The sequence below is a fragment of the Lissotriton vulgaris genome, chromosome 12 (assembly GCF_964263255.1).
Source record: "Lissotriton vulgaris chromosome 12, aLisVul1.2, whole genome shotgun sequence".
NCBI lineage: Eukaryota > Metazoa > Chordata > Amphibia > Caudata > Salamandridae > Lissotriton > Lissotriton vulgaris.
Genome location: NC_141700.1, coordinates 286961059 through 286979814, shown reverse-complemented (window position 1 = coordinate 286979814; position 18756 = coordinate 286961059). Strand labels below are relative to the sequence as shown.

The following is an 18756-nucleotide window of genomic DNA, read 5'->3' as shown; positions in this document are numbered from 1 at the left end:
GCCTACGGGTAGCAGTGCGCTATATAAATGCCTACACATTTACATGGTGCTTTGCATGCAGAGAGCTGGTTGCTGATGATGTGATCCCTTACCGCTAGGATCTTGAGGTATGGGGCCGCTCTGCTAAAACCCAAAAGAGACCTTCTTAGACATAATATAATATACTAGCTAGGGAGGGTGAGAATTAGGTTTTGTTAAACCCTATTCATTTTAGCATAATACTATGCTTGCACCGTTTGTGTTCTATGGACTAGTGACTATGCTGAATACTTTGTTTCTTATAATATGTTTGCTTGTATTAGCTAAGATACTGCGCATGAGAACACTGCATTCGTGAATAAACATTTCAAATATGCACGTGTCCTCTTTTACTCCTTGTTCTGGATTGAAATGATTGTATAACGAAAGAGTGTTCATGTGTTCCACGTTACCTGAGGTGTACTAAGTTCATGTTCTGGTTTGTCTAAGCATTGGGAGTTTTTGATGACCAATGAGACACTGTAGGCTAGTCTGGTAGGGGATTTTTGGGTACTAAGGTGAATTTTGGCACACCCTAATTCACTGAGGTTCCAAGCCTCTATGCACAGTTCTGTCTGAGCCCAGAATCCCTGCGACAATACCCGCCTTGGTCTTGTTCCCACTGTGAGAAGTTGGCCTGGTATATGATGTTCACTATTCTAGTGAGCACCTTGCACCAGTCGAAACAACCCTTATGGTGATGGTTGTAAAGTCAAACTTATAGACCAGCTATCCTAGTGGTAGCATGGACAAAGCAGTCTTAGGCTAAACTCAAGAGGGCATTTGAAGCCAGCTGTTTTACCATATTTAACCCCTTTAATACCAAATGAAAGGACATCACACAGGATATATATAAAATATATATGTTATATATTACTAGTCAAACCCTCTGAACTCTTTATGAGGTCAGAGGCACAAGCACAATACAAGATATTCAATTAAAATACATTAAGTTGCACAAAATACAGTAGGGCCCTAGGGGCACGCTAAACCATATACTAAAATAGTGGTATAAGGACCACTACACGGAAAGTGAATAGGCCTAGGGCCTAGGGAATCGCTGGGGCTACACTGAGCTACCAAGAGTTAGAAAGCAGGAGGCCCACGGGATGCGTGTGCAGTGTCTAAACACACACGCGGGTTGCCATAGAGAATGAATAGGAACGTAAACTAGTTCTTTTAGGGCACTTCTGACTGGACTCAGTGAAAGTTACTTGAAACCTAGACAGTTGGATAGTCAATACCCACAGGAGCACCGGAGTACTAGTGTTGTCTCACCCACAGGAAGCGGGTGCATAGGTGTCAAAGTGTGTCGGGTTTCGTCGTCGAATCCTATGGAGCCTGGAAGAAAGATGCTGCAGGCGACCAGGAGAGAAGTGTCCGGGTGGATCCAAGGGTGGATCGAAGATGAACAGGACCTGAAAGCAGAGGGGACAGAGTCTGGGTCACTAGCCAGTGACCAGGAAGGAACCAGGAAGGAACCAGGCGATGTCGTGAAGCAATCAGGTGCTGTCGTGAAGCTTGTCTCCGCAGCCACGTGGACCCGGAGGCGTCGACGACAACCAGTAGTCAGTCACGGACTGTCCCATAAAGGCGCTCGCTGTCGGCGGTGTCGGCTTCAGGATTGGAGTCAACAAGCCTTGGCAAAGGCAACCCACGCAGGAAACAAAGTTGGCTTCTTACTCAGACCAGCAAGGTCTGAGGGGCTTACCTCTTTTGAGGGAAGAAAGGGCCAGTCTGGAGCAACCAGACCTGCAGTGTAAATTCAAAGGTTCGTCGCCAAGATGGCCAGTAGCGAACGGGCAAGTGACCGGGCAGACGCATCAAGCAGGATAATGCAGAAGGGCCCCACGCAGAACTCGTGGAGTGTGCAGGGCTGATCTTCGGTGCAGATGATGCTCGGGCCTGAGGCCTCTCAATCCCCAATGCACAGCTTCGAGGGTGCCTCAGGTGCTGCACAATTAGCAAGTCGCAGACTTTTCAAGATGGCCGGTCCCACGTCTCTCGTCGCCTCCACGGGTCTCAGCTCTGCTGGGACTGTGGATCGGGCTGTTGAAAGTCTGGAAGTCCGGTTCTTGTCAGGCTCTGTGCTCGGGCTCCGGAGGGAGCGTCGACAAAGCAAGCCGTTGATCGCTGGATGGTGCCTGCTTGTGCAGGGTGGTCAATCCTTGACCACAAGGGAGATTCTTCAGTCGTCTTCTTGCAAATTAGATCATCGAAGGTCCAGAGTTTCATTTAAGAGTTTCAGTCAGGATAAATCTAAAGTCTTGGGACTCATCTCCTACCTATATACCAAATCTAGGGGATGGATTACCTGCTAGGTCTCTCCTATGGGTTGGACCAGGGAAGGGGGTGATTACACCTCTTTCCCTTTGTCCAGTTTCGCGCCAGAGCTGGGGCTGGAGTGCCCCATCACCGGTTTGAACTGGACTATGCATGGGACACCTTGTGTGCCCCAGGCAGTGTCTCATTTCTTTCAGCCCTCCCTGCCCCAATACCCAAAAGCCTGTCTGGGGTGGTGCTAGCATCTCCCAAGGCAGGAAACCAATTGTCCAAGCCTTCCTCGCTGGAAGGACTCCCAGCAGCAGGAGGTCAGACTTGTGTCTGTGGCAGCAGCATCCATTTTGTGATGCTGAGGCTCTGGTTAACTTTAACCGGGAATAGTAGGAATAACATGTCTTCTCCCTCTAGAAGGGTGGAATGCTACCCCCGTCGCCAGAACTGGCGAGGGTGTAGTATTCCAAATCGTATGACACCTTACTCGACATGTTTTGATAAAGCCAAACCAGAGTTAGCATTTAACCGCGAGGTTCATAATGCACTTAAGAGTATATGGTATGGCAATATCCTAGAACAGCTATAAGGACATGGTTCCAAAAGCTGCAGACAGGCTCAGCTCATGCTAGAGCACCATCTCACATAAAACCAGGCACTCTGCCTCCAGGATTGTTAAGGCCTGCCATAGGAGTGACTTATAGGTATATATGCCTCGCTGACGCCGCTGTCGTCTGTTTTGTTTTCTGTTTTGTCAATCATTTGTGCTTGCTTAACCAATATTTTGTTCCCGTGTTAGCATCTTTGTAATCCATTTGTGCCTGTTTTTTAGTCCGTTTCTGCCCGTATTTGCGTTATCCTTCCTGTCTGCCCGCCTACCTCGCCGCCCTCCGCCTTCCCTCCCCGCTCCCGCTTCCCGCCACCACCGCTGACCACGCCCCTTTTTCCCTTCTGTTCCCTCCCCGCTCCCGCCTCCCAGCTGCCCCGCCCACCCGCGCACTTCGCCTTATATGGCGACCATGCGAACGCACAGCGGGCGCGCCGATTGTGCGCCGAAGGCGCGCCAAAGGTAAGCCCGTCTGCGCCCGTCCGCGACCGGATCGCGACCAGCGCCAGGACCCCTGGCCCACGACGACCCCGACCTACCCGCCTGACGTACTCAGCCGCCACCCTCAGCGCACTCAACACCGGCCGACGCCCAGAGTGCCACCAAGCCACACCACGACGCACCCACGGACCCTTCAGCTGCCACGCCTGCAAATTCACCTGCATCCGGACCTGCCTCGCACCAGCACCCGCCAAGTCGAACACCAACAGCACCCACCTCAAGTGCATCCTACTCAACACCCGCTCCGTCCACAGACACGCCATCGAACTCTGGAACCTCCTAGAGACCACTGCCCCTGACGTTGCCTTCCTCACGGAGACCTGGATGAACGCCTCTTCAGCTCCCGACATCGCCATCGCTATCCCAGAGGGCTACAAGATCGTCCGGAGGGACCGCAACGCCAACCAGATGGGAGGAGGCATCGCCATCATCCACAGGAACACCATCCGTCTCACGACCAGCACCGACAACACCCTGACCACCGCCGAACACCTGCATTTCCAGATTCACACCGACCCGAACACCACCCTCAGAGGCACCCTGATCTACCGACCTCCGGGACCACGCACCCAATTCAGCGAGGACATCGCCGACTTCGTCAGCCCGCATGCCCTCCCCTCCGCCGACTACATCCTCCTGGGGGACCTCAACTTCCACCTGGAGAACAACAACGACCGCAACACCAGCACCCTGCTCGACAACCTCGCCAATCTTGGACTCAAGCAGCTGGTGTCCACCCCCACCCACCTCGCCGGACACACACTCGACGCAGTCTTCTCTTCCAGCACAGACATCGACTTCAGCCACGCCACAGAGCTTCAATGGACGGACCACAGCTGCGTCCACTTCACCTTCAAGAGGACGACGACCCACCACCACCAGCATCAGGCCGCCCGCAGAAGCTGGAACAAGATCACAGCAGACCAACTCACCGCTTCCCTGAGCCAGCACCCTCCCGGCAGCTCAGCGAACCCCAGCCAGGCCGCCGACAACCTCACGAAGTGGATCAGCAACTGCGCGGACGAACTCGCCCCGCTGAGGACCCCGCCCAGCAGATCCGGCAGCAAGAAAGCCCCGTGGTTCACCGACGAACTCAAGAGCTCCAAGAAGAACTGCCGAGCCCTCGAGAAAGTCTGGAGAAGGGAACCTACACCGGACAACAGGACCACCTTCAAGCTGGCCACCCGGAAGCACCACCAGCTGATCCGCGCCGCCAAGAAAACTGCTTTCAAGGACCGGCTGGACAACAACGCACACAACTGCAAGGAACTCTTCAACATCGTGAAAGAGCTATCCAACCCCAGCGCAGGAAACAACGACATCACCCCATCGCAAGACCTTTGCAACTCCCTCGCTTCATACTTCCACAACAAGATCACGGACATACACAACAGCTTCAACAACCAACCAACGCACACCAAGACCGAACAACCACCCCCCACCACCACCCTCCACGCCTGGACCCCGATCAGCACCGAAGACACCATCCGCACGATGAACTCCATCCACTCCGGATCACCGACTGACCCCTGCCCTCACCACGTCTTCAACAAGGCTGACGCTGTCATCGCACCCCACCTGCGAGACATCATCAACACATCCTTCGACACCGCCACCTTCCCTGAGAGCTGGAAGCACGCCGAACTCAGCGCTCTTCTCAAGAAACCCACAGCGGACCCCACCGAACTCAAGAATTACCGCCCCATCTCGCTCCTCCCGTTTCCAGCCAAAGTCATCGAGAAGACCGTCAACAAGCAGATGGCCGCCTTCCTCGAGACAAATGGATCCCTCGACCCCTCACAGTCCGGCTTCCGAGCCAATCACAGCACCGAGACCGCCCTCATCGCCGCCACCGATGACATCCGAGCCCTGATGGACAACGGAGAAACAGCGGCCCTCATCCTCCTCGACCTCTCCGCGGCATTCGACACTGTCTGCCACCGCACCCTAGTACAGCGCCTCAGCAACGTCGGAATCCAGGACAAGGTGCTGGAATGGATCATCTCCTTCCTCGACGGAAGAACACAGAGAGTCCGCCTACCACCGTACAAGTCAGAGGCCACCGAAGTCATCTGCGGCGTCCCTCAAGAATCCTCTCTGAGCCCCACCCTCTTCAACGTCTACATGAGCCCCCTCGCGGCCATCGCACGCCAGCACAACCTCAACATAATCTCCTACGCCGACGACACCCAGCTGATCCTCTCCCTGACCAACGACCCCGCCGCCGCCAGAGCCAACCTGCACGAAGGGATGAAAGAGGTAGCCGAGTGGATGACGACCAGCCGCCTAAAACTGAACTCGGACAAGACGGAGGTCCTCATCCTGGGCTCCTCACCCTCCGCCTGGGACGACTCCTGGTGGCCCCCCGCCCTGGGCACCGCACCCAAACCGACAGACCATGCACGCAACCTGGGCTTCATCCTGGACTCCTCCCTCTCCATGACCAGGCAAGTCAACAACGTCTCCTCGGCATGCTTCAACATCCTACGCATGCTACGGAAGATCTTCTGGTGGGTCCCCACCGAGACCAGGAAGACCGTCACCCAGGCCCTCGTCACCAGCCGACTGGACTACGGCAACGCCCTCTACGCCGGTACCACCGCCAAGCTCCAGAAGAGACTCCAGCGGATCCAGAACGCCTCAGCCAGACTCATCCTCGACATCCCACGAACCAGCCACATCTCCGGACATCTGAGAGACCTTCACTGGCTCCCCGTCAACAAAAGAATCACCTTCCGCCTCCTCACCCACGCACACAAAGCCCTACACGACCAAGGCCCGAGCTACCTCAACAGCCGAGTCAACTTCTACGCTCCCAAGCGCCACCTCCGATCAGCCAACCACGCCCTCGCCGCCGTCCCCCGCATCCGAAGAGCGACTACAGGAGGAAGGTCCTTCTCCTACCTGGCCGCCAAGACCTGGAACTCCCTCCCGACCGACCTGCGCCTGACCCAAGACCACCTCTCCTTCAGGAAGAAGCTGAAGACCTGGCTGTTCGAGCAGTAGCGGCACCCTCCCACCCCCAGCGCCTTGAGACCCTACGGGTATGTAGCGCGCTCTATAAATGTCATTGATTGATTGATTGATATGTGTCTAGATATAAGGTTAGATATAGGTATACTATATCTAAAGCAAAGGGTGATTACACCACCTTGCCCCAGCTGAGTGATCAGCCAGTTGTGTCAATTTGGGTGTCCAGTCAGAGGTGGCATAATGCATGCTGCAGCCCCTGGTAGGCCTTGGATGCACCTATGCCCTGGGTACCTACAGTACATTGTACAGGGGCTCATAAGGTGACCCATTATCCAATTGGAGATGTACCTAGGGTACATGGAGTGTGAGAAGTTGGCCCGATATGCAACGTTCGCTATTCTAGCGACCGCTATGTATCGTTCCAACGACCCTTATGGTGTTTGGTTGTAAGTCAACCTATAGACCAGCTATCCTAGTAGCGTGGATACGAGCAGTCTAAGGCTAAAGACTCGAGAGGGCGTGTTAAGCCAGCTGTTTACCACACATGTACCCCTTGAACACCCAGTGAAAGGACACCACACAAGTGTTATGAAAATAAACAGTATATTTATTAAGAATCACAACAGCCCTGTACTCTTTATGAGGACAGGGTACTAAGCACAAACCAAATCTCTTTAGCAAATACTTCAAGTGCACAATTTAGAAACAAGTGTCCGAGGACACGGAAAGATTAAGGTCTCGGGCGGACCCGATAAGGCAAGTCGGAAGCGAGGGACTCGGGACCCTAGAGTAAGGAGGCTATGCAGGCACCGAAATGCCGAGTTACCTAGCCACGAGGGCTGCGGCTGCACAAGTCTTACAGGCGTCGGGGTCTTCGCTGACGAGCCAGGAGCCGGAAGAAAAGAGTTGCTGGCCGGCGACCAGTGCTGAATAGTTCGTAGAGATCCAAGCCTGGATCGGAGATTGAAGAAACCTGAAAGCAGAGGGGACCAAGTTCGTACTACTAGCCAGTAGTCAGAGGGTACCAGGAAGGCACCGGTTGGCCGTCACCTCGACCAGGTGAGTGGGCGACGCTAGGCTCTGCAGTCTCACGGACCAGGAGGCGTTGTCGGCGACCACGGCGGAGGTGCGAGCTGTCCCACGAAGGATGATGCTGTCGGCGTCGCTGGGCCCAGGATGGGGCAACAAGCCTTGGCAGTTCTCAGGGCCACGTGGTGGGCCTAAGAGGGCGTCTTGAGTGGACCAGGAGGGTCCGGGGTGCTTCTCGCAAAGATGGAAGCAAGGGCCAGTCTGGAGCAACCAGACCAGCAGTGATGATTCTCGGATGTCGTCACAGAAGGACACAAGCCAGCGGCTAGTGACCAGACAACGTGCTGAGCAGCGAGCAGAAGGGCCCCACGCAGATCGTGGAGATGCTGGGAGACTGCACTTCGGTGCTGGAGCGGCTCAGGGTCGGGGCTTCTCGGACCCCAGAGCACTCACCAGAGAGTTACCTCGATGGTCGTGCTGGTTTTTAAGAGCGTGCAGGTTCTGATGATGGCCGGTCCCTCGAGGTCTCGTCGCACCCACGGATCACAGCTGAGCTGATGATGTGGGTAGAGGTCAGAGGTGCCAGGGAAGCCGGTTCTCGTCGAGCTGGGCCGTCGGATTCCTTGAGGAAGGACTTACAGCAAACCGCAGAGTTCTTAGTTGGTGCCCGCTGATGCGGGGTGACTACTCCTTAGTCACAAGGGAGAAATCTTGAGAAGAGTCTTGAATGTCCTTTCGTAGAAAGTAGTTCTTGAATCAAAGATGATCTAATTTGGAAGGGTCCCCGCTCCGGTCTTTATTCTAAAGAAAGGGGTGGGTACATGACTAGGTCCTGCCCTAAGGGTGGGACCAGGAAGGGGGGTAGTTACACCCCTCTCCCCTGCCGGACTTTCCCCAGGCCAGGGCTGTCGCCCCTGGAACTGGTTCTAACCGGCAGATGCGTAGTGAGCACCGGGGTGCCACTTCGCAGTCACCTTCTCGCCAAAGCCCTACCTACCCAGAATACACAAACCCTGTCTGGGACGGTGCGAACAGCGCCCTCGACAGGAAACCCTTTGTCCAAGTGCTCCTCGCTGGAAGGACTCCCAGCAGCAGGAGGTCAGACTCGTGTCTGTGGTGGCAGCATCCATTTTGTGGAGCTGAGGCTTCAGTTAACTTTAACCGGGGTTCACAGTTACGTACATGTCGTGTCCCTCTAGAAGGGTGGGATGCTAACCTCATCGCCGGAATTGGTGAGAGGGCAGCACCCCGATTCATATGACACCTTACTCGACATGTCTCGATAACGCGACACCGGAGTTACCGATATGGTACGCGTTATCATGGAACAGCTATTGGGTCTTGATTCCGCAAGCTGCAACCGGGCTCGGCTCGGGCCTGAACCTAGCTCACACGAGCCCACGCACTCTGCCTTCAGGATTGGTAAGGCCTGCCATAGGAGTGACTGATAGGAACTCGGGTGTCCATTGTATGGTTAGATATAGGGCTACTATACCTAAAGCGAAGGATGGTTACACGGCTTCGCCCCAGCTGTCGTGCAGCCAGTTGTGTCAAATTTAGGAGGCCAGCCAGGGGTGGCGTAATACATGCTTCAGCCCCTGGCGGCCCTGGGTACCCCTATGCCCTGCGTTACGGGGTCTGACAAGGTGGCCTAGTACCAATTGGTAAATGCACCTAGGGTACATCTCGTAATTTAGAAAGAGAACAGCCAGGCTGTGGGTCTGATTAGCAGGCCCACAGCCAGAGAAAGTCGTAAACCAGTGAAGCAAAAGCAAAAAATCTGGGTGATCATAGGATTGCAGACCCTACTCTCCTACATGACCCCCCCCCAAACGTCGGAACAATAAGCTAACCTTGACCAGGTGAGTCTTCTTGTTCTAAGTGGAAATATCTGGAGAGCCCATCGGCATTGCCATGATCAGTACCAGGTCTATGTTCCACTGTAAAGTCCATCCCCTGTAGGGAAATGGACCACCTAAGTAGTTTGGGGTTTTCACCCTTCATCTGATTTAGCCACAAGAGGGGCTTATGGTCGGTCTGAATCTTGAAGTGAGTACCAAACAAGTATGGCCTCAGCTTCTTCAGGGCCCAAACCACAGCAAAGGCCTCCCTCTCAATAGCTGACCAATTCTTCTCTCTAGGGGTCAGCCTTCTGCTTATAAAAGCAATGGGCTGGTCTTGACCATCAAAATTCAGTTGAGAAAGAACAGCTCCCACACCCAACTCAGAAGCATCTGTTTGGACAATGAATGGTTTGGAGTAGTCCGGACTCTTGAGGATAGGCGCCGTGCACATGGCCTGCTTTAGGTCATCGAATGCTTTTTGACAGCTCGCTGTCCACTGAACCTTTTTTGGCATTTTCTTACTTGTCAGTTCGTTTAATGGTGTCACAATTGAACCATAGTTCCTGACAAACTTCCTATAGTAACCAGTCAGGCCCAAGAAAGCTCGAACCTGAGTCTGGGTGGTTGGAGGAGCCCAGTCCCTGATTGACTGTATCTTGCTCTCCAGTGGCTGAACCTGACCTCCACCTACAAGGTGGCCCAGGTATACAACCTGTGTCTGCCCTATCTGGCACTTGGTGGCCTTGATAGTGAGACCTGCGGCTTGCAGTGCCTCTAACGTCTTCCGCAGGTGGACCAGGTGATCCTCCCAGGTGGAGCTAAAGACAGCAATATCGTCAAGATACGCCGCACAGAAGTCATCCAGCCCAGTAAGGACTTGATTCACCAACCGTTGGAAGGTGGCAGGTGCATTTTTCAGACCAAAGGGCATCACCACGAACTGGTAAATCCCACCAGGGGTTGAAAATGCGGTTTTAGGCTTGGCGTCCTCAGCTAACCTGATTTGCCAATACCCAGCTGTCAGGTCAAACGTACTTAGGTAGTTGGCCGAAGCCAATCTATCGATAAGCTCGTCTGCCCTTGGTATTGGGTGGGCGTCAGTCTTAGTGACTGCATTGAGACCCCTGTAGTCTACGCAAAACCTCATCTCTCTCTTACCACCCTGGGTGTGAGGTTTCGGCACTAGAACTACGGGACTAGCCCAAGGGCTATCCGAGGGTTCAATGACTCCCAACTCCAACATTTTCTGCACTTCACTTTTGATGCAGTCTCTAACGTGATCAGGCTGCCTGTAGATTTTACTCTTTACTGGCAAGCTGTCACCAGTGTCAACCTCATGGGTACACCAATCGGTCTGACTGGGTGTTAGAGAAAACATATGCCTGAACGACTGAAGAACCTGTTTACAGTCGCTCTGTTGATGTTCGGAGAGGCTGCCACAAAAGACAACACCATCTACCGAGCCATCGTCAGGATTCTGAGTGAGCAGGTCGGGGAGAGGGTCGCTCTCCTCTTCCTGTCCCTCATCTAGGGCCATGAGCAAACTCATGTCCTTCCTGTCGACATATGCTTTTAGCCTGTTGACATGAAGCACCCTGTGGGGGCTCCGGGGAGTTCCCAGGTCGACCAGGTAGGTGACCTCTCCCTTTTTCTCCAGGATGGTGTAGGGCCCGGACCATTTGTCCTTGAGTGCTGCTGGGGCCACTGGCTCCAACACCCACACCTTCTGTCCGGGCTGGTAAACAGTCAAGACAGCCTTTTGGTCATGCCAAGCTTTTTGGAGTTCTTGGCTGGCCTTAAGGTGTTCAGATGCCTTTTCCATGTACTCAGCCATCCGCGAGCGGAGGCCAAGCACATAGTCCACTATGTTGGCTGCAGGCTTTTTGAGAGGTCTCTCCCATCCTTCCTTCACCAAACACAGGGGTCCCCTTACAGGATGCCCGTACAGAAGTTCAAAAGGGCTGTAGCCAACCCCCTTCTGTGGGACTTCTCTGTAGGCGAACAAGAGGCAGGGGATCAGGACGTCCCATCTACGCCGAAGCTTTTCCGGTAGTCCATGAATCATCCCTTTTAGGGTCCTGTTGAATCTCTCAACAAGCCCATTGCATTGTGGATGATAGGGTGTAGTGAACTTGTAGTTAACACCACATTCCTTCCACATAGCAGTTAAGTAGCTCGACATGAAGTTTGCACCTCTGTCGGAGACGACCTCCTTAGGGAAGCCCACTCTGGAGAATACTCCAACTAGGGCTCTTGCCACAACAGGTGCTGTAGTGGTCCTAAGGGGAATAGCTTCAGGATACCTGGTGGCATGATCCACTACCACCAGTATAAACTTGTGCCCTGATGCTGTAGGTGGTTCCATGGGACCGACGATGTCGATCCCCACCCGTTCAAAGGGCACCCCCACCACAGGCATTGGTATAAGGGGGGCCTTTGTCGTGCCACCTGACTTACCACTGGCTTGGCAAGTGACACAGGAGCGGCAAAACTCCTTGGTATCCTCGTTCATGTGAGGCCAGTGAAAGTGTGAGACAAGCCTGTCCCACGTTTTCGTCTGGCCTAAGTGACCTGCTAAGGGAATCTCGTGGGCCAAGGTAAGTAGGAAACCACGCTGAGACAAGGGTACAACCAGGCTCCTGGTCATGCCGGGCTTGGGGTCTCTTGACTCAGTGTACAGGAGTCCATCTTCCCAGTATACCTTGTGGGTACCTGTGGCGTTCCCAGCAGCCTCAGCAGCAGCCTGCTGTCTGAGGGGTTCAAGAGAAGGGCAGTCTAACTGGTCCCTCCCCAGGTCTTCCCTTGAGGGTCCCCCTGAACCCAAGAATTCAACTTGATCAAGTTCGAATTCCCTAGGCTCAGTTTCCCTCAATTCCTGTAGGTCAGCCTCCTCTGAGACTTGATCCTCGACCTGGGGCAAGGGGGAAGGCGCAGCCTTAACCCTACTGCTCTTTTTCTTGGGAGGTGTCTGGTCCGTTGTTCCAGGATCCAGCACCTGTTCAGTGGGGCATTTCCTGACCTCTGACCTGTGACCTAGTCACAGCGAACACATGTGCTGGCAAACCTAACATTTCCATGTGAGTCCGGTGCTCCACTTCTGACCATTGTGACGACTCCAAATCATTGCCCAACAAACAATCCACTGGGAGGTCTGGACTAACTACAACCTTCTTGTGGCCAGTTACCCCTCCCCAGGAGAAAGCTACAATTGCCATACTGTGATTGGTAGTGACATTGCTTGCATTGGTCACCAGGAATTCTGTACCTGGCATGATCTGTCCAGGGTCCACAAAGTTAGGCGTCACCATGGTGACGCTGGCACAAGTGTCCCTATAGGCCTGAGCCATCTTTCCATTTATGAAAGGCGTCTGTCGGTATTTGCCCAAAGTATTGGGGCTTACGTCAGGGGATACGTCTGCGTCCCCTGTACTGACAAGGACAGCCTGAGTGAGTGTGCCAACTAAGTTGTCACGCCCCTCAGAACCCAGGGTTAACCCTACTAAACCCTTGGGAGGCGCACTACCACTGCTGACTGTACTAGGGGGCACAGGTGCCTTAGGGGCTGCAGTGGCAGGAGTCTGCCCTCCTCCTTTCTTGGTGCACTCACTAAACCAGTGAGACTTACTTTTACAGTACTGGCACCATCTTTTGGATTGGCCTTCTTTCTTCTTTTGGGGAGCCTGACCCCCACCCTCTTTGGGTTGTTGGGGACCTGTCGAAGACTTCTGGTCATTTTGTTCCCCTTTAGAATCTTTACCCTCTGGTCTGCTTTCTTCTGACCACCTTGATTCTGGCCCTGGTTCTGCTTAACTCTTGTACGAACCCATCTGTCTGCCTTCTTTCCCAATTCTTGGGGAGAGGTCAGATCCGAGTCGACAAGATGCTGATGCAACAACTGGTTCTGACAATTGTTTAAAATTTGTTCTCTCATCATCAAATTATACAATCCTTGATAATCAGTAACCTTACTGCCCAGCAACCAGCCCTCAAAAGCCTTAGTGGCACAATCGACGAAGTCAGACCAATCTTGAGACTGCGTTTTCTGGGTATCCCTGAACAGCACCCTGTACTGCTCAGTGGTTAGGCCGAACCCTTCAACGAGTGTATTTTTCAAGATTTGGTAATTGTTAGCATCCTCCACCCTTGTGGTGAGGAGCTTGTCTCTTCCTTTTCCCTCAAGGGAGAGCCACAAGATAGCTGCCCACTGACTCTGGGGAACACCCTGCACAGTGCAGGCCCTCTCCAAAGCAGTAATCCATTTGTGGATGTCGTCCCCTTGTTTAAAGGGGGGCACTATCTTACCAAGGTGTTTCGTATCGAAACTCTTTTCCCTATTACTAGGTACATTGCTGCCACCAGTGGGGACTACCCCACTTAACTGTTGCTCTCTAGCAAAGGCAAGCCTTTCTTTGGCCAGGGCAAGTTCTTCCCTTTCGATCCTCAGATTAGCTGCCCTTTCCTTAGCTTCGTACACTCTCCTCTGAGGGGACGTCATCCCTCTCTGAGAAGAGTTGTGAGAGCCATTGGTTCGAAGGGATCCGCCAGAGTCTCTTGACAGAGATCGGGCTCGTCCATTCCCAATGTTAAGCTGACCTGATAGTGGCCCCAGGGGTCCCCCAGTACCGCTATCATGTTTGCTTAAGTTGGACCTGCTTAGTCTGACGACTTCTACCTGTCCCTTATCTGCCTCATCCCCAGAGAGATCCTCATCCTCATCCTCCTCCACATCCTCGTTCTCAGTTGCGAGGTGAATGAGGTCAGGATCGTCTCGGGTTCCCTCGAGGGGAGGCATGTCTCCTTCTGGATTAGAAGAGCTACGAAGTTTCTCAGCTCTCCTGGCATCATAAGTCTCCAAGAGACCAATCAGAAAGGACGTTGTGGGGTTAGACCCCTGCTGAATCTTCCTGGAGTGACACAGTCGTCTTAACTCCTTGAAGCTCAGCACAGTATATCCTGAAGGGATGACCTGTGGAGGGTCAACTGACACAAGGGGAGACCCAGAGTTTCCTCCTTTGTCCGACATACTGGTTCTAGTGTGGTGTAAGTGATGCACCTACCTACACTACGTGTTTACCTACTGTACCCTTGCTAAGAGTTGTAGCCAAGGTGGGCTAAGCCTTGAGGAGCTACAACAGCTGGTTCAGTAGAACTCAGAGTATTCTAAGCTTTTAGTTATATGTACTAACAGTACTTTGTGCGATCTTTCAACAAGATATTCTTAGGATACGTGTGGTAAAACAACAGCAAGCTCAAATCCCAACCGCTGCTCACCAATGTGAGAAGTTGGCCCGATATGCAACGTTCGCTATTCTAGCGACCGCTATGTATCGTTCCAACGACCCTTATGGTGTTTGGTTGTAAGTCAACCTATAGACCAGCTATCCTAGTAGCGTGGATACGAGCAGTCTAAGGCTAAAGACTCGAGAGGGCGTGTTAAGCCAGCTGTTTACCACACATGTACCCCTTGAACACCCAGTGAAAGGACACCACACAAGTGTTATGAAAATAAACAGTATATTTATTAAGAATCACAACAGCCCTGTACTCTTTATGAGGACAGGGTACTAAGCACAAACCAAATCTCTTTAGCAAATACTTCAAGTGCACAATTTAGAAACAAGTGTCCGAGGACACGGAAAGATTAAGGTCTCGGGCGGACCCGATAAGGCAAGTCGGAAGCGAGGGACTCGGGACCCTAGAGTAAGGAGGCTATGCAGGCACCGAAATGCCGAGTTACCTAGCCACGAGGGCTGCGGCTGCACAAGTCTTACAGGCGTCGGGGTCTTCGCTGACGAGCCAGGAGCCGGAAGAAAAGAGTTGCTGGCCGGCGACCAGTGCTGAATAGTTCGTAGAGATCCAAGCCTGGATCGGAGATTGAAGAAACCTGAAAGCAGAGGGGACCAAGTTCGTACTACTAGCCAGTAGTCAGAGGGTACCAGGAAGGCACCGGTTGGCCGTCACCTCGACCAGGTGAGTGGGCGACGCTAGGCTCTGCAGTCTCACGGACCAGGAGGCGTTGTCGGCGACCACGGCGGAGGTGCGAGCTGTCCCACGAAGGATGATGCTGTCGGCGTCGCTGGGCCCAGGATGGGGCAACAAGCCTTGGCAGTTCTCAGGGCCACGTGGTGGGCCTAAGAGGGCGTCTTGAGTGGACCAGGAGGGTCCGGGGTGCTTCTCGCAAAGATGGAAGCAAGGGCCAGTCTGGAGCAACCAGACCAGCAGTGATGATTCTCGGATGTCGTCACAGAAGGACACAAGCCAGCGGCTAGTGACCAGACAACGTGCTGAGCAGCGAGCAGAAGGGCCCCACGCAGATCGTGGAGATGCTGGGAGACTGCACTTCGGTGCTGGAGCGGCTCAGGGTCGGGGCTTCTCGGACCCCAGAGCACTCACCAGAGAGTTACCTCGATGGTCGTGCTGGTTTTTAAGAGCGTGCAGGTTCTGATGATGGCCGGTCCCTCGAGGTCTCGTCGCACCCACGGATCACAGCTGAGCTGATGATGTGGGTAGAGGTCAGAGGTGCCAGGGAAGCCGGTTCTCGTCGAGCTGGGCCGTCGGATTCCTTGAGGAAGGACTTACAGCAAACCGCAGAGTTCTTAGTTGGTGCCCGCTGATGCGGGGTGACTACTCCTTAGTCACAAGGGAGAAATCTTGAGAAGAGTCTTGAATGTCCTTTCGTAGAAAGTAGTTCTTGAATCAAAGATGATCTAATTTGGAAGGGTCCCCGCTCCGGTCTTTATTCTAAAGAAAGGGGTGGGTACATGACTAGGTCCTGCCCTAAGGGTGGGACCAGGAAGGGGGGTAGTTACACCCCTCTCCCCTGCCGGACTTTCCCCAGGCCAGGGCTGTCGCCCCTGGAACTGGTTCTAACCGGCAGATGCGTAGTGAGCACCGGGGTGCCACTTCGCAGTCACCTTCTCGCCAAAGCCCTACCTACCCAGAATACACAAACCCTGTCTGGGACGGTGCGAACAGCGCCCTCGACAGGAAACCCTTTGTCCAAGTGCTCCTCGCTGGAAGGACTCCCAGCAGCAGGAGGTCAGACTCGTGTCTGTGGTGGCAGCATCCATTTTGTGGAGCTGAGGCTTCAGTTAACTTTAACCGGGGTTCACAGTTACGTACATGTCGTGTCCCTCTAGAAGGGTGGGATGCTAACCTCATCGCCGGAATTGGTGAGAGGGCAGCACCCCGATTCGTATGACACCTTACTCGACATGTCTCGATAACGCGACACCGGAGTTACCGATATGGTACGCGTTATCATGGAACAGCTATTGGGTCTTGATTCCGCAAGCTGCAACCGGGCTCGGCTCGGGCCTGAACCTAGCTCACACGAGCCCACGCACTCTGCCTTCAGGATTGGTAAGGCCTGCCATAGGAGTGACTGATAGGAACTCGGGTGTCCATTGTATGGTTAGATATAGGGCTACTATACCTAAAGCGAAGGATGGTTACACGGCTTCGCCCCAGCTGTCGTGCAGCCAGTTGTGTCAAATTTAGGAGGCCAGCCAGGGGTGGCGTAATACATGCTTCAGCCCCTGGCGGCCCTGGGTACCCCTATGCCCTGCGTTACGGGGTCTGACAAGGTGGCCCAGTACCAATTGGTAAATGCACCTAGGGTACATCTCGTAATTTAGAAAGAGAACAGCCAGGCTGTGGGTCTGATTAGCAGGCCCACAGCCAGAGAAAGTCGTAAACCAGTGAAACAAAAGCAAAAAAATCTGGGTGATCATAGGATTGCAGACCCTACTCTCCTACATGGAGTACATTTTAAAGAGAGAGCAGATAGCCTGGGCCCCTGATTAGCAGGATCCCAGGCCAACTAAGTCAAAAACCAGCTAAACACTACCTTCCTACACCCGCTATACAAAACTTTATAAATAAAATAAATACATAATTCTATTACTGCATTTCCCTGCAGATTACTACCATGTGAGGCATGGCAGTCCCAAGTATGGTAAACAAAATAATTAATTGGAAAGGCAGGGAGAAAAATTTTCTGCACATCTGTGTGTTTGCTTTTATAAACCAAACTCTCACTGTGAGAGAAATACACCCAATGTATGTATATTTTTAGAAGTGCAGTGCCAAAAGCTCTGGTAGAAAGCTGCACTATTCAAGCTAGGCTTAAAATGTGTTTCACCGCTTATAAATGTATCCTGTTTTATTCCCATGTGTTTGGGTTTTAGACTAGAAAATATGTATCTTAAATCCATGTGTGTCATGGCCTGTATACCATTATAAGTGTAAGTGTACACTGATCTGTGACTACTTGACTACTGTCATAGTTAACCATTTCGTTTTATATAAAAATAAATTATAACTAATTACATTTGATGTAATAATCTTATGCCTTTCAGGCAGACCTTTAGGGTGCACCCAGTGTGCTGCAATCGCTGAAATTTATTTGTATGCTCTTCTATTTTTAAGCGGAAAAATGCATATAATCAATCAAATGGGAGAAAACGAAGAACATCGGATTCTCCTGGAAGAGCAGAGGGAACAGGAAGCCCAGCAGATGCTGCAGTACCTTGAAGAACTGCAAATGAATGACTTCAAGGCAGGTTGCACAGTTTCTATAGTTTAAAATTAGGTATCTTGATATGTCTATTGCTAAGACCTTGTAGATGATGTGCACTTGTCTTCCTGGAAATTGATTTTGCGCATCCCATCTTAGTGAATTCTGGCTCTTGTATTGGGTCCTTGCCATTAAAACGTTAAAGGTTTCTGAGGTTAAGTGAAATATTCATCATCATCATCCAATTCTTTGTGCAGCTAATTCACAACACTGCATAAAATGCAACATACATTATAAGAAAAAATAATTGTTAAAATAGATTCTAAAAGATCATAAAATATTGCATAGCAATTTTGTTCAGTAAAATATGCATAACACAATGTTCCCCAAATAGCAATAATTGTATCATCGTATGAAGGGTATATCCACATGCATAATGTTAAAGAATGTCCATATATTCCATAAAAAGTCCACAAAAGCAAATAGGCTTCTCTCGCAGGGGATTTCCATTTATTGTCTGTGGCACTGAATAATCCCGCCTCAGAGCAGTTTTTTTTATATACATATATCTTCTTAAGTGTAGATTTTCGCCTTTCTTCAGGAAGGCCTGCAAAGACACTTTAGAGAGAGAGACAGAGTATGCAGCCTATTTACCTAGTCTACAATGGCCAGATTCTTCATCTTGAAAAGAAAAAAGAGCCAGGACATAGCAATTTTAAGATAATTTTAGTACAAACAGCTAAAATATCACTCACAAACCCTTTCTTATGGTAGAGATGAAGGGAGCAGGACATAGTAGCCTCATAGACTTCCATTATATGTCTAAAAACGTCACTGTGCCTTCAAGAATCCAGACTCCACCAGTATCCCATCATGCATTGCAGGTAGCAGTTCCTTCAGTTCTTTTTGAAGACTCCTTCTGACAGGCCCTGGAACATTGAGCTCAACCCCAAAAAAATGTTCATCAAAATTCTTGACTGAATTTGTCTGCA

General features: G+C 52.0%; 1 protein-coding gene across 1 annotated transcript in view; it reads left to right on the top strand.

Annotated features, from left to right (window-relative positions):
- CFAP45 (cilia and flagella associated protein 45) overlaps nucleotides 1-18756 on the top strand; it is a 377198-nt gene that overhangs the window by 193434 nt on the left and 165008 nt on the right. Inside the window, exon 7 of the mRNA XM_086945062.1 lies at nucleotides 17677-17806. Coding sequence (XP_086801188.1) covers nucleotides 17677-17806 — 130 coding nt within the window. The remainder of the gene's footprint in view (nucleotides 1-17676; nucleotides 17807-18756) is intronic.